The sequence below is a fragment of the Hypomesus transpacificus genome, chromosome 21, assembly GCF_021917145.1.
Source record: "Hypomesus transpacificus isolate Combined female chromosome 21, fHypTra1, whole genome shotgun sequence".
NCBI lineage: Eukaryota > Metazoa > Chordata > Actinopteri > Osmeriformes > Osmeridae > Hypomesus > Hypomesus transpacificus.
In genome coordinates, this window is record NC_061080.1 from 3,957,982 (window position 1) to 3,973,879 (window position 15,898).

Consider the following 15,898-nt stretch of genomic DNA (forward strand, 5'->3'; position numbering starts at 1 on the left):
TGGGGGGGGGGGGGGGGGTTGAGTTGAGAAGGCCCAGTTTAAAGCTTTCTGCACTCAGCCCATTGAGTTTGTGAACCCACAGACGGACAAAGCTGTTAAACTGAACAGTTGAGATGCCCTCAGCACCGCAGAGTTCCAGTTCTGTTGTTGAATGGCCACCAGGAACCATAAGCTCACACTGCTTGCAGAGCAGTTAGTGGGTGCAGGGAGAGGCATAAGACAAGAAAAGCCTTGCTTCCCAGTAGTATACTTTTCAAGTTTCCAACACTACTTTTTAAGGAACTAGAAGGTTAAGGAACTAGAAGGTAAACTGGGGGGGGGGGGGGGGGGGGGGGGGGGGGGGGGGGGGGGGTTGAGGAAGGACACATCACAGGGCAGGAGAGATGATGTGGCCCAGAATGACTGGGAACAACAGCAGAATGTTTAAGCCAATCAGATGACATTCTGTAGATTGCATTGCTGACAGTTGGCACCCACTCTGGCCTGTTAGACAAGTGTTTCTGCATTTGCAGAAAATTGAGAATTCAAGTTTTTCCAGCTTTTTGTTTTACATCAAAGTACATTTCATACTGACTGCCACCAACATTAAGTTACTTAATAAAGGAGAGGTTTCCAGCTATTTTTTGAATAAATAAACAATTTCTCAACGTTTTTCACTGTCTTTAGTGTGTCATTAGTGTTTATGAATGTGTAAGGCCTATCTGATGGGACAAAGGAAAACATATTAGTTGGTCAGCAATAGGCTGTCAGTAGCTTATGCATTCCTTTAGGCTATCCTGAAACAATTACGCCCTACTCAGCCAATTTTATCAGTCACTGTTAATAACTGAATTGAGACATTGTTGCTGAAGATTGTGTAGAGGAAATCGTTTGCATATGCTTGGCAACAAGTTATTTTTGCTTCGTCATGCACAGTCACTGACGGACGCTACCTCTGTTGAACCCTGAGACAGGAAAAAGCAACGTGTTCTCTCGTGAACACGTCTTCCAAAGACGAATTTACTGAACTTCGTTGTCACCCAACAAAGTTGTTGGATTCAGAAGCCATACCTTCGTCAGATGATCAGCAATTTGATTTCAAGCTAATTTTGGTTTGATACTAGAGGGTGATTCTGACTGCCTCCATTAATCATTGATTTGTGTAAATAATCTCCTGGCTATAGGTTCCATACTATTGGAGGCATTTGGCTATTTTACATAATACTTTATGTAAATACATTAAATACATTAAAAATGACTAAGCTTAGATGTGATTTACGAGTTCACTGGAACTCATCCTTTATGTCAACAAGTCTCAAAGTACATCTCTCCCAACATTAAAAGCACCGTCAGACTCCAAACAATCAACAACGAATTACGGCATTCACTTCCAGGTGTCGTTAGCTGTGGTCCAGTCAAAATTCAACACGAACTGCTTTCTGCTTAATAAATGCGCATGCGCACCTCGGCTGACCCTTCTGGTTCCTGCGCGCAATGCCACGTTAGTAGCGGCAGACACAAAACACAAGCTTGCAGTTGCTATCGTTACTCGAAATAACACCGATATCCTCCGATTATTTGGTCTGTTTGCTACAGTTAAGTTACTTATCACAAAGCGCAGTCGACCGTGACCATGTTGAAGTTTTTCCTACTCTGCACACTGGCTGTGGCAAGCAGGGCTGAAATCACCGAGGAAGATGATGTCCTGGTTCTGAAGAAAACTAACTTCGAGGATGCGTTGAAAGCTCACCCAAATATTCTTGTTGAGTTTTGTAAGTAGCCAATACGCTAAAGACGCATGCTGTAGTTGACGTTTCCTACTTTTCAAAAACTGCATTCATGTGTTGCAATTTGAAGGTAGCTTAGATCATTGGGAATTAGCTAGGCAGCCGGTGTGAACTTGGACAGGTAGCCAGCTAGCTAGCTGAATCTGATTCATGTTATCACAAATCCATGTAGGTATGCGAGGTGACATAATGCTTGTTGGCTCGCTCGTCTCATGCGTTCTGCCTAATTAGTAGATCTAGCAAACCGTAACCAACAATCAAGCTAATGTTTACCAACCTTACTTTGCCGAAGCTTTATTCAAACTAGCTAAATGTTCGCGTTCTCATAATGTGAATAGGGCAGGGCCCGTCAAAGCTACATTTTACGTGCTCTATTAAAGTGTTTTTAATATACAGTTACCAACCAGCGAAATGAAGCTACAGACATGCTCACATTCCTCCTATAATATAAAAAATAAAGCATTCGCTAGATGGGTAGGCTAATCTAGTACAGTTATGAATTACTGCTTGCTGACGAACATAAAGCATGGGCAGTTTTGTTTTATTGTTTCGTGCCAAATTATTGCTTCTAAGGCTTAAGTTAAGTTTGTAAACGTTACACGTGGATGTGTTTCTGCATCTAGATCATGCTTGTAATATTTGTTGTCTCTAAAGTGGTCTGTTGTAGGTCTTGCCATTTAAAGAGCTTACACATTGTCTGTGCTTGCACATCATTTGTCAAGTAACAGGTTTAATGTGGGGACTGGTAAACGTTTATTTGCCTGCATGACGTGTAGATATGCCTTTATTTCCTGCCCAAGTTTCGATTGAGAGATGTGGTTTTCTGGTCTGGTTGAAATCGTTTCAATTTCCTGATTTAGGCTCTTTAGAGTTCAGATTTATTCAGATTGTTAACTCAGATATATTACACAACTATAGACTACTCGTTGGTAGGGATTCTTTTATTATGAATATATTGTGCCCTAGACTCGCATCTCTTTCCACGACTGTCAAACTGTTCAGAATGTGGTGTTTGACACGCCTATAGACCAGTGAGAATGCTCCACGAGTTGTACTTTCCAATGAGCGCCGTTGGGGGAGGGTCATTTGTTTGCCCACGTATCTCAGAAGGGCGGGACCTTGGGGGTTGGATGAGGTGCTAGGTTGACGTGTACTTCACAAAGTTCAACTGTTTCATATGTTAAACTGTTTTTATCAGAATTGCACGTTTAACTTCCACAATTGGTGCCATAAAATTACCAGCAAGTCCTATTTTAGTGGGTGGTATGACAAACAAATCTGGTGAACAATTATAATACAACCAGGTAAATGATTGCTGTTAAATTTGTAAAAGGAAATTACCTTTAGACTTTGATCTTACAACAATACTTAATGGCGCCTGTACATCATGATTACACCATCTTGACCAGCCACTGTAGAAAATGCACACATTCAGAGCAGTAGTACAACCCAATATTACTTAATCTAAAAATGACCAAATCTACTCCCCTCTCTCTCTCTCTGGCTCTCTCTCTCTCTATTACTCTCTCTCCTACTCTAGATGCCCCATGGTGTGGTCACTGCAAGGCTCTGGCCCCAGAGTTTGCCAAAGCTGCGGGCATGCTGAAGAAGGACGGCTCAGAGATCCGCCTGGGGAAGGTAGACGCCACCGAGGAGGCGGACCTGGCCCAGGAGTTTGGCGTCCGAGGCTACCCCACCATCAAGTTCTTCAAGGGGGGAGAGAAGGAGTCGCCCAAAGAATACTCTGGTGAGTGGCTGTGTCAGGCCAAATAGTGTCCTAAGGCCAAATGGTGTCCTAGGGCCAAATAGTGTCCTACCTGACGTCACAATGCCGTTCCGAAGCGAGGACGCGTCCGTCGCTATGCCGACCGTAAATTCCCGAGGTATCTACGCGTGCTAGCAGGAAACTGTCATGGTTGCTATACTGGTTACTAGGTAGGAAGTTTTGTATTTAGGCTTATTTAAACCAGTTTATTCTACTGTACTGTTTTAAAGTTTTCACTCGTTCGACATTCCCGAGACAGCAACGCTCGCATGTAGAATACTATACGTGTTGCCTTCCCGGTCTATTAAAATTGATGCTAAATAAGTAATTTTTTTGACAAACGGCTAGCTAGCACCAGCTATTGAACGAGTGAAAACTTTAAATAGGGAAGTAGAATAAACTGGTTTAAATAAGCCTAAATACAAAACTTCTTACCTGGTAACCAGTATAGCAACCATGACAGCTATACACTAGCACGCGTAGATATCTCCGGAATTTAAGGTTGGCATAGTGACGGACGTGTCCTTGCTTCGGAACGGTATTGTGACGTCAGGTAGGACACTATTTGGCTCTAGGACACTATTTGGCCTGACACCGGCACTGAACGTCAGCGACGCCAATCATAGACTTCCACTGTTAAACCAGTTTAGTCCACGTTGGTACGATTTGTGGTTTCCAACCGCTTTTACTGTAACTGGAGATGACACCTCGCGATGAGGGATTAGTCTGGTGGCGCAGAATGCACCTCACTGTACAGTGACCTGCCTCTTGTCTTATCAGTCAGTACTTCCTGGTGCATTTTGTTTTCTCAGTCGTATTTGTTGCTTATTCCTGCTGCTGTAACAGAGCCATTTCCCCCGGAGGATCAATAAAGTGCTCCTCCACTCCTCTCTAAATCAGATGCACTCACCTCACACTGTACCCGGTACTTTTTATCTCAACCCTTTCAGTCATTATCTATAACATTTGAATGACTCGATGCCAAAGTGCCCCACTGAACAGGACATTGTTTTGATCTGAGCCACACAATCTTGGGTATTGTCCGAGACATGGACGGCTCAGGAGGTTATTTTCTGAGTGGCGTCTCAGGCGGCTGGTAATGACGTCAGTCGTGCCGCTAGCCTGACTCCCATCAGTCAGCAGAATGAGTTGGGTGAATGAGCCATTCCCTCAGCCCCCTTATGACTGCGAGTAAAGTCGGGGCACCTCCTCCATACGTTCTACCCACACGCGCTCTCGCTCCAGCTGTCTCTCTCTCTCTCGCTCCAGCTGTCTCTCTCTCTCTCTCGCTCCAGCTGTCTCTCTCTCTCTCTCTCTCTCTCTCTCTCTCCAGCTGTCTCTCTCTCTCTCGCTCCAGCTGTCTCTCTCTCTCTCTCGCTCCAGCTGTCTCTCTCTCTCTCTCGCTCCAGCTGTCTCTCTCTCTCTCTCTCTCGCTCCAGCTGTCTCTCTCTCTCTCTCTCTCTCTCTCTCGCTCCAGCTGTCTCTCTCTCTCGCTCCAGCTGTCTCTCTCTCTCTCTCGCTCCAGCTGTCTCTCTCTCTCTCTCGCTCCAGCTGTCTCTCTCTCTCTCCCCCCCTCTCTCACTCCCAGTCCGAGCAGCCCAGCTGTGCGATGTGCAGTTCCTCACGTTCCCTTTGGTGGGCAGGGCCAGAGCTATGTGGTTTTAAAGGGGGGGGGGGGGCCAGCCCAGCCTGCCTACTCTGCCTCCACTCTTTCTTCCCTTTCTCTCACTGTTTCTCTCCCTCTTTCTCACACACACTTTCTTTGTTGGGGCTCCCAAGAGGTGTGGTCATAAGACCACGGGCAGAATCCCTTCTCCAGCTGTCTCAAGCTTGTCTGTCTGTGGTGTGCTACCTAGCGCCTCCCAGTGGCGGTAGTCCATCATTACACCCCCCCCCCCCCCCCCCCCCCCCCCCTCCTCCATTAAAAAGCCTGCGGGTTAAAGGAGTAATTCATCCCAATATCTAAATGCATATTTTTTCTCTTGGCTGCAGTGCTACGTATCGTCTAGATTGTTTTGGTGGGAGTTACTGAGTTTGAAATGTCGACCGTCTCAAACTATAATGGAACTAAATGGTCGCTCGGCTTGTGGTGCTCAAAGCACCAAAGAAGAACATTTGGAAAAACGGCAGTGTCTCTTTCCAGAAATCATGACCTGGTTTTTCAAGATAATCCACATGCCCTGTTGTGAACAGTCTCATCGAGGAGCTATTTTTCTCAATTAACTACACCCGCTAAACGTATCACCGGGCAGAGGGAAGCATGTCTCCTCCCTGAGCACTCACCTGAGCACCTTTTTTTTCTGCGCGGTGATACGGTTGCTGGGTGTAGACCGTTGGGAAGATAAATGGTGAAGCGGATAAGAGGGCATTTACTTTACTACTTGTTCCTCTGCACTGTTGTTTGATCTGCGTCTGGCTGTACCTTTTGACTGTGTGGATACCAGGCTGGTGATCTGGGCCGGGTCCAAATACAGTTGCTTTCAATCCTCTTTACTTCTCACCTTGCCGTTTGTAAACAGGAGTCACAGACGTTTTGAATTGAAATCCTAATTGGAATAGTGGAGATGTTCTCTTTCTTATCCTGCTTTATACTTATGAAATGGTGCCGGTGGTAACAAAGCTGGACCGTTAAGGGTACTTTGGTTAGTCTTGGAACACGGCCTGGGGGAAGTTTTGGAACACGGCCCGGGTTAACAGCACGGGGTAACTGGGGGGAAGTGTTGTAAATACAGCCTGGGGGAAGTGTTGGAACACAGCCCGGGGTAACTGTGGGAAGTGTTGGAACACGGCCCTGGGTAACAGCCCGGGGTAACTGGGGGGAAGTGTTGGAACACAGCCTGGGGTAACTGTGCCTGTCTTTGTCTGCTGCAGCTGGCAGACAAGCCGATGACATCGTCAACTGGCTGAAGAAGCGCACGGGACCTGCCGCCACCACCCTCACCGAGGTTACCCAGGCCGAGTCCATGATCGCCGACAACGAGGTCGCCGTCATCGGCTTCTTCAAGGTGAGACGGTAGCCCCCCCCGGTTAAAACGCCTCTTGTCAGAGTTCGAAAGGGGGGGGGGGGGGGGGGATTTGATTTGCTTTCCTTGCCCTTTCTCGTTCCTCCTACTACATGCAAGACGGGGTTCCTCTGAGCCAGGCGTTTCCCTCTCTCCCCACAGGACGTCGAGTCAGAGGGCGCAAAGGCCTTCCTGAAGTCCGGCGAGGCTGTCGACGACGTGCCGTTCGGCATCACCTCAGACGACGCCGTGTACGCCAAGTACGAGGTGTCCAAGGACGGCGTCGTCCTCTTCAAGAAGGTAGGATTTATTTTCAGTTTTGGTGTGTCAAAAGTTACTGGCGCGACCAAAATGGATCATTGCTCGGCACCCGTGCACTGTATATGTTTTGTACTTCAACCCACATTTTGGGTTTCTTAACATTGGCCAACATTCATGGCCGTGCCCCCAAAGCTGTCTAGGGACTCACAGTTGACCAAGTCAAAATGATTTATAAATACGCTTAACAGGCCGACCATCCCCTTTTAAGTATACAGTATATCACTAGTGCAATGCATCCCGCACTAGTTCTGTGTCCAAATGGGTTACTTGAATAGTCTGCAGACAGCTCCATGCTTTACGAGCTACAAGCCCGTCTTCCATATCTGTGGGCCTATCTGGTCTCCTGTGCTAATTCTGTCCCTTGGACAGCGCGGCAAGCTTCTCCCAGTCCTCCTGCTTCTGGGCTCTTTGCCGTTTGCACTGGGTCACGCTGAGGATGATGTCATCGAGCTTCGGAAGCGTCTGGAAGGTGCAAACGAATGTCGTCCAGCCAACCTTTCTAGGCTTGTGACGGAATGACTTGCCAGCATGACTTCTGAGGGGCCGAGTTGAAACGCGAGAGATTGTCGCTGTTCTTTTTGAGTTTGAGTTTCGAAGTTAGCGGGTCACATCCAGCAAACGTAGTTATTGGGATCATGTAAGGCCATGACGTTCATTCCGACCTACTCAAATGATCGAGTGGTCTTCCAGGGTGTGTAGAAATCGATATTGTATTCCATCCTCATTACATAACCATATTTGTTTCACTCGATCGACATAATCGGAGGCTTGTTGGCTGCTGAGTGAGACTTGGCTCAAAGGTCAGCCAAGACTGACGAGGGTGAACTGAGTCCACATGGGCAGTCCATTAGAGTTATGTAATGTGCTGCTCTTGCATCCCCCTTCTCTAGATTTTAAATGTATGTAGTAATCCTTCTGCTCATCATCAAGGAGTCTCTGGGGACAGAAATGATGTGCAATGGTTCATTTAGGAACTTTCTTTGGGAAATGGTTTCTTAGTCACTTGGCATTCTATATCACTTTTCAATGAGTGATGGCAAACACTGTCTAAGATAAACAAATTCAGGCTAGGCTGGCCATTTATTCCATCTCCCTTCAAATGTCATGAGGTTTTTTCTTTAAATCCTATATCTGGTCACTGCTGATTGGGGCCTTTTGCAGTCCAAGGGCGGGCCTTTGCATTCTGTCATTCTATAGGATCCTTGGCTGATTTTTTTTTGGAGTGGTTTATTGAAAAATTTACATTTAGTCATTTAGCAGACGCTCTTATCCGGGGCGAGTTACAGGGACATTCCGCCTAGGCAAGTAGGGTGAAGTGCCTTGCCCTTACACAAAGTAATTTTGCACGGCCGGGAATCGAACTGGCAACCTTCAGATTACTAGTCTGATTCCCTAACCGCTCAGCCCCCTGACTCCCTAGACATGGATGAGGTAGCTTCATCTTGTCACGTCAACAAGCCCCTCTTTTCCTGACTCACTCCCCTGACACAAGTCCTCTGGGTAAGAACAGCTACAGGACTTTTGTTTTTGTCTTTTTAGTTCCTGTTAGGAACAGGGCTCGTGTTTCCCAGTCAGTGTCCGTAAGCCCTGTGGTGGAACACCCGTTTCCAACACTCCATTGTGTGCCAGCGAGGGTCTGCCTGGCACTAGGCGTGTGCTGCTATTCTTAACACTGAATAAAACCCCCAGTTAGTCTTTTCAACCTCCTGGGATTTCCAGTAAGTCTAATGTTAAAGGTTTAACGTCTTTTCCTGAGTTCCCAGGCAGAACCGGTTAGATATAGACCCCAGCTGGGCAAGGGAAGGGCGGGGGAGGTTATCGAGCGCCAGCTAAAGTCTGTTTTCTGTAACGTTGACAGTTTGACGAGGGCCGTAACACCTTCGATGGGGAGCTCACCAAGGAGAACCTGCTGGCCTTCATCAAATCCAACCAGCTGCCTCTGGTCATCGAATTCACCGAGCAGGTAACTGTTCCATCCATCACGCCCCACATAAACGCCAACCATTATCTGCAGAAGCGACCTACAGTTTCCCGATCCTCACTTTTACTGTTACACTTGAATCAATAGTTCTCAGTTATATAGACGCGTTGTATATTTTGAGTTTCTTCACACCTTCGTTTCTCTCGCTAGTCGCGAGGGATGCCTCTTCACGTGTAAGCGTTCACGTTCCGTTCACACTCCGTTCACGTTCCTTTTCCTCCAGACTGCCCCCAAGATCTTCGGAGGGGAAATCAAGTCCCACATTCTCCTGTTCGTGCCCAAGGCGGCCGCCGACTTCCAGGAAAAGATGGACCAGTTCAAGAAGGCCGCCGAGGGCTTCAAGGGCAAGGTCCGTGTTTCGGAAATGGGTTACTGCTGCTTTGCATGCATGCGGCATTGTGGAAGTCCTTTTAAACGTTTGCTCCAAACCGTCCTCCAGGGTCGCAATGTACGTTTCCCATCGTCCTTTTCCCCCTCCGCCCCGCAGATCCTCTTCATCTTCATCGACAGCAAGATCGATGACAACCAGCGCATCCTGGAGTTCTTCGGCCTGAAGAAGGAGGAGTGCCCGGCCATCCGCCTCATCACCCTGGAGGACGAGATGACCAAGTACAAGCCGGAGAACGAGGACATCACCGCCGAGAACATCATCGCCTTCTGCACTCTCTTCACAGACGGCAAACTCAAGGTGCGCTCGCGTCGGGGGGGGGGGAGCCCCCGGGGCATGTGCGAGGTGTAGGACAAACATGTTTTGTGATCGACGGAACTTGAATGGGTGCGTTTAGAGCAGTGGTTCTCAATCCTGGTCCTCGGGGACCCCCCCCTGTCCTGCATGTTTTGGATGTTTCCCTGCTCCAACACACCTGATTCCAATAAATGGGCCTGATGACGACCCATTCATTTGAATCGGGTGTGTTTTGAGGAAGGAAACGTCTAAAACATGCAGGGCAGGGGGGGTCCCCGAGGACCAGGATTGAGAACCACTGCGCTGTGTGAGAAAAGGCGGCATGCTGTGGGGTTGCGCCCTGAAGGCGTTTGTCACTGTCACATGGGTCTCTAACCTAGATCATGTTGGCCCCTCTCCTAAAAGGAGTTCAGTAGTATAGGTCAGGCTGCAGGCTGACCTAAAGAACAGTCTGTGCCCTACTGCTCCTATGGACTGGCTCCATTACCCACATGTACTGCTAGCCAAGGTGCCTTGAGCCCTCAACCCCTCACTAGCAGCAAACCCACAGTCAGTAGCAATTGAACTGTTTTCCCAGATGCGCAACATGAAAGGAGTTAATCACAAATTTTAGAATTGTACATTTTGTTGTGGGTATTTTTCAATGGGTTTGGCATCATATGCCCAAGCTCGTGTCGAGACACAAATGTCAGTTTTCCTCGCTGAAGATGACGGGACGTTTCCGTTCATCGTGCATGCCCTCTCATGTCCCCTGCAGCCGCACCTCATGAGCCAGGATGTACCCGAGGACTGGGACAAGAACCCTGTCAAGGTCCTGGTGGGCAAGCTCTTCGAGGAAGTCGTCTACAACCCCACCAAGAACGTCTTCGTCGAGTTTTGTAAGCCTTTATTATTTTATTTTTCACTCGATCCCCACCTCTCCCCGTACCCTGGGTGGCTGTAGCCGCCTGGCCGTATGCCCAGGGCTGAGCCCACGCCATAGGGGCATGACTGCACGACAACCATGCCTGCTATGTGCTCAATCTCCCGGGGGGGGGGAGGTGTGCCAGTGACCCGGACATATTTTAAGGGGCTCTCCTTTCCATAATCCCCCGCCCCCTAGCAGGGGGAGGGGTGATGTGCATGGGCAGACAGTCTGAAACCTGAGTTGCACCCTCATCCTCCCCCCTGCCTGCCGGCCTCTTCCAGCGCTAACCCTCTGGTGCACAAGATGGTCCAGATCACATCCTCCTGCTAATCAATGAAGGCAACCCCAGACACCGAGAACGAAAACACGAGGACTCGTTTAGCGTCCGTGTGGATTTGAATAGCCCTCGCTCCCTAAATTAAGGCTGTTCTGTTAAGGGACCTGGGGGGGGGGGGGGGGGGGGGGGGGGGGGGGGGGGGGGGGTGGAGAAATGTTTCATCGCTGGAGCTTTTGTTGTTGCTCACGTTCAGTCACTCCATAGGGGACGCTACAACTCCATGGGATTGGTGGGGGTGGGGCATAGGCCGTGCCATGCTCAGTGCTCGTCAGTCCTCTGACTGGGTTGGTACCAAGGCCCAGGACACTAGGACTGGCTCACCTGTCACAAACCCAGCTGCCAGTCCCGCACTGCTGAAAGCCACAGGCTTAGTTTAATGGCTTACAGTCAAGCTCTTGGTCTTACTGAAACTGCTGAAAGCACAATGGACCATCTACACGTGCATCTTTTTTAGTCCGTTTTCCATGCATGCGGACGTGCATTTGAGGAGGTATTTTTAACCGTGCTGTAACTGCACGACTGGTCGCGTTCATTTCAGCCATGATAAAAGGTCACGGCAGTGTTGGTTCTCACACTCAAAATAAGACACAAATATATAATATGAAAATGTATATGAAAATGTATAAAGGAAATGGTTCGACTAAAATAAAACTTGATTTGAAAATGTGTTCCTAACTCACCCTGCCCGCTCTCCCTCCTCCCCGCTCAGACGCTCCGTGGTGCGGCCACTGCAAACAGCTCACCCCCATCTGGGAGAAGCTGGGGGAGCATTTCAAGGACAGCAAAGACATCATTGTGGCCAAGATGGACTCCACCGCCAACGAGGTGGACGCCGTCAAAGTGCACAGCTTCCCCACGCTCAAGTTCTTCCCCGCGGGCGACGACCGCAAGGTGAGTCCCTCAAAACCACCAGTTCAGCTTTTGCGCTCCTTTTTTTTCTTTTTTTCTGGCCGGTAAGACGGCGGCGACCGCTAAGGGATGAAGCGTTTCTGGCTGGGCATGCAGAAGCCTTGTGTTCCCCCTTAGTTATCTGCTTTGGAAGCTCAGTGAAGCTAGCCAGCCATACCCTTCATCCACCTAGCCATTTCATCCATCCTCCACTTCCCAAACTGGTTTACGCCCCCCCCCCCCCTTCATCCATCCACCCGGCTCGGTGATTTCACACTTTCCCTCAGGCGTCGCGGGGTGGGTATCATCATTCAGCTTATTATTTGTTGCCCCCCCCTTTGGACACACGCAGCCTTCACTGATTTAGCCGTGCGCAGCCTTCCCTGATTTAGCCGTGCCGTGCTGACACCCTAGCTGCTGGCCCCGCTCCTCATCCAGCCTGCCTTTGTGACGGTGTTTACTGCCTCGCAGCCTCTCCTGGTGTCCCATCAATGACTTCCTCTCCAGGAGACCACCACCCTCCTCTCTCTCTCTCTCTCTCTCTCTCTCTCATACCCCCCTGCTGACACCTTCATCCCCCCAGGTCCCCTCATGGCCCTCCAGCCTCTCCCCTTGGGGCTCCATGGAGCAGGCGGTCTGGGAGAGGTTGGCCGCCTTCATAGAAAAGGGGATTCCCTTTCGCTAAGAACCAGGGGTTTAACCCCCACGGGGTCCTCCGAGAGAGCAGCCAGGCTGGGAAGGGACTCTGGGACAGAGGAGGCAGCTGCACCAGAGACTCAGGCTCTGACAGCTCATTATGGGCTGGATGGACTTGAGACGTGCCGGCTGTGGCGTGTGTGTGTGTGTGTGTGAGGTAGACGTCTCTATGAGTATCATGGCAAAGCCCCCCCCCCCCCCCCCCCCCCCCATAACTCCAGCCCTGTAAACAGGCACGTTCGTAAACAATCGAGCTTTCGGGTCGTGTGTCGTCCGTCCACCCGCCCCCCCCCCCCCCCCAACCCCCCCCCCCCCCCGCCCAACTTACCCTGACTGCAGATCTCCAGTCTGATGTTGTTGATGTTATTCCAGTACATCATCATTTACTGGGCCCATAGTCGTATTCAATGAAAGACTGTGAGTTTCTGCAATCCTTTTGTTAAGGAGCTTGCCTCGCGCTCCTCAGTATTTGCATGACTGTGTGTTTGATGAGGAGTGTTGAACGCTGCGTCTCGTCCCCCAGGTGATCGACTACAACGGCGAGAGGACGCTGGAGGGCTTCACCAAGTTCCTGGAGAGCGGCGGCCTGGACGGCGGGGCGCCCGAGGGAGCGGAGGTGGACGAGGAGGTGGACGATGTGAGTAAACCCCCCTGGAGAGGGTCAGTTAAAGCCCAGCCCTTTACAGGTGCCCAGATGCTGCTCTCATCACTTCAAAAGGCTCATGTTACCGACTGAGGGTGTATCAGTAACAAGATGGACGACGTCCTAAGCGGATATGGAAAAACGCTCCCATATCAGCTCTTGGGAATATTTAACTAGAGAATCAATTTGCGGAGTGATCCCAGGTCTCTGTGTGTAGGTGAGGGGGCAGGCCTGAAATGCCATTGATAGTCTGTGGTTCTGTTAGTGTAACCTCCCTCCCCTGGCTCCTTCCTCCCTAGTCTCGCCTTACCCCCCCCCCCCCCCCCCCCCCCCCCCCCCCCCTTGTTGTTTAAGAAAACAAGCCTTGCAAGCAGTATGTCAATATCTTTCCCCCCCCCCTCATTGAGAAGCCAGTGGGGCGTGGTCAATCCCAAGGCCCCGTCTGTCAGATCGGTGATCTACCTTCCTTAATGCTTCTAGCGTGGTGTTTTGGTTGGGGGAGGCAGAGGGGATGGGCCTCCTGATTTTCACACCTCTGGCACCTCCAGTGGGTGTTAGGGCCAGGGCCTGCATCCAAGACCCAGCGCAAACCAGCCCCCCCCCCCCCCCCATCCTCCTTCTCAGAAATCTAATTAGGGGGTCCGGCTGCTGGATCTAATGCCCACCACAGCTGTTGCTGCTGCTGTTTACTGATGGAGCCCCTAGTAACCCCCCCCCCCCCCCTCCCTGCAGCGCTCCCCCTCCACACACACACTCTCCCACCATCCTCAGTCAACACATGCCTCGCCTCGTCCACATTCACCACACGCTCATTCCAGTCAACAGCCTCCCCCCCGATCCCAGCCTCCTCCTCAAAGGTGACCTCCAGGCCTCGCCAAGAGAAAGATGTCATCTTTACTCTTGGGTTGCGACTCGGCATTGTTTACACGGAACGGCCCACACGCGTCACGCCCGCTGCTTGGGTTAGCTGAGGATGTACAGGGGATACACTGGTCTCTGTGGGGTTTGTGTCGAGTATTTCTAATCCTGTCTGACACTGATGCTAGGGTGAAATATGCCCGGCGGCTGTGTGCATGACAATTAATCCCCGACAAGTTTGAAGTGGAGGATAATCTGTGTTTATGGCGTGTTGAAGCATCTCTCCTCTGATCCCCCCCCCCCCCCCTCTCAGGATTTGGAAGACGGGGAAGATCAGGACGGCGACAGCGAGGACTCGGACGGCGAGGAGAAGCACGACGAATTATAAGAGCCGGCGCTGGTGAGAGGAGAGAAGATCCCCCACCCCTCCAACGGACCACCACCCCACAACCCCTCAGCAAACCGCCTCTGTCCTGTGAACACTAACACGTCTCCTTAAGCTACTACTCCCGTCAGTCAGCAGGCGCAGCAGGAACTCTGACAGCCCTGAGGCCGACTCTCCAATCTCCGCCCCTACCTTCTGCTCCAGATGGGACTCTTCTACACCTCCATGCGAACTATGGAACGGTGCATACCACCGCTCGAAAGAGGGGTGTCCTTTTTTTCTATTTTTTATTTTTTGACTTTTCGAAATCAAATTCACCTCATTCGATGACAAGAGTTTGCCTTGTGTAATATGAACCAAATGTTTTGTGAAAACTGCGTTGAAACACATACTTGACATATCCATTTAACAAATGATTTTATAAATATGAACCCCCCCCCCCTTCAGTATTGCAAATTCCTTCCCCTCCCTCTCCCCCTGAAAAGCCTCATTGTTCAGCGTGAGGATGGGGGTAGTAAGTTCTCTTGGGGTGGGGCCTGTATTGGTAGGCTTGGGCAGGGAAGCCAGTGATCCTGTGATGGGCAGTTGGACGGCTAGTGGAGTGTGTGTGTGTGGTGGCATATAAAGACTGACCTCTCGGGGGACTCGGGGCCATTCGATTACAGCTGTTTTATTTTTTTGTAAAGTTCAGATACATGAATGAAAGCTTGTTCCGCGTAGCACACAGGCCCCTGGAAGCAATACAAGCATCTGTAGCCAAGAGCAATCAGAGGGTCACTTGTTTTCTCTTTCCTTCGCTCTCTGCCTTCGTTCCCCTCTGCTCATACGGTTTCTCCTCAGTTCCATTTCCCTGTTTTGTTTTTGTTTTTCTCACAGCATGGCTACTGACTTATTATTTTTTTAGATAAAAAAAGAAAGGTAAACTTTGGAACATTTTTCTTTTTAATTTAATTGTATTTACAGTATAAAGGTTTTTATTTTTAATCTCACATTTGTTAATCTATATACCAGGAGGATGCCCAGTTGAAATCTAGACTCCAAGCAGGGGCAGTGTTGGCCCTCGGACGTAAATCTCTCAAACCCTGGGCTCGTTCGGTCGTGGGGAAAGGTGGGAGTTTTCTGTCGGTTGCACTGTTTATGCCAATCAGAGATTCCACATGGTAACTGAGGGGTTGAGGTTGTAACTTGAAGGGAACGATGTTGAGGGTATCTGAGACGGGTGTCCGTTTATCCGTAAGGGGAAGGACCAGTGTAGCAGCCCCGCCCCCACTACCCCTACTGGGCCACGCCCCTATCCCTCTGACTCGACCTGACTCCTGTCCTGGTGTGCATGGGGGGGTGTGGTTTGTCAGAATGTGTGTGTGTGTGTGTGTGCGTGTGAGACTTTGAATGACTTACCTTGACGGTTTCCAGCTCATTTGTTTTTCTCACTTCCAGGGATATGGTTGTGTGTTTTGGCTTGTGAATTCGTTTTTTCGCCTGTGTTTGGGGACATGGTCAGGGATGGGAGGGTGAAGTTTGTCAGGGATGAGGACTGGGCCAGCAGCTGTAGGTTGGGGGAAACGTTCGAGAGACCAAGCATTCCATCACATTCAATTTGACGTCGATACAATGAAAACTGGTGGCCAAATAAATAAATAAAAATCTGTAAAAATTACTTGTTT

General features: G+C 49.8%; 1 protein-coding gene across 1 annotated transcript; it reads left to right on the top strand.

Annotated features, from left to right (window-relative positions):
- The first annotated feature begins 1,443 nt into the window (after positions 1-1,443).
- Positions 1,444-15,891, top strand: p4hb (prolyl 4-hydroxylase, beta polypeptide). The gene is made up of 11 exons (XM_047043732.1): positions 1,444-1,751; positions 3,307-3,513; positions 6,403-6,536; positions 6,696-6,833; positions 8,713-8,817; positions 9,059-9,184; positions 9,323-9,523; positions 10,278-10,398; positions 11,474-11,655; positions 12,872-12,985; positions 14,163-15,891. Exons 1-11 carry the CDS (start codon positions 1,613-1,615, stop codon positions 14,235-14,237), a joined length of 1,542 nt encoding a protein of 513 aa, XP_046899688.1. The 5' UTR covers positions 1,444-1,612; the 3' UTR covers positions 14,238-15,891.
- The last annotated feature ends 7 nt before the right edge of the window (positions 15,892-15,898 follow it).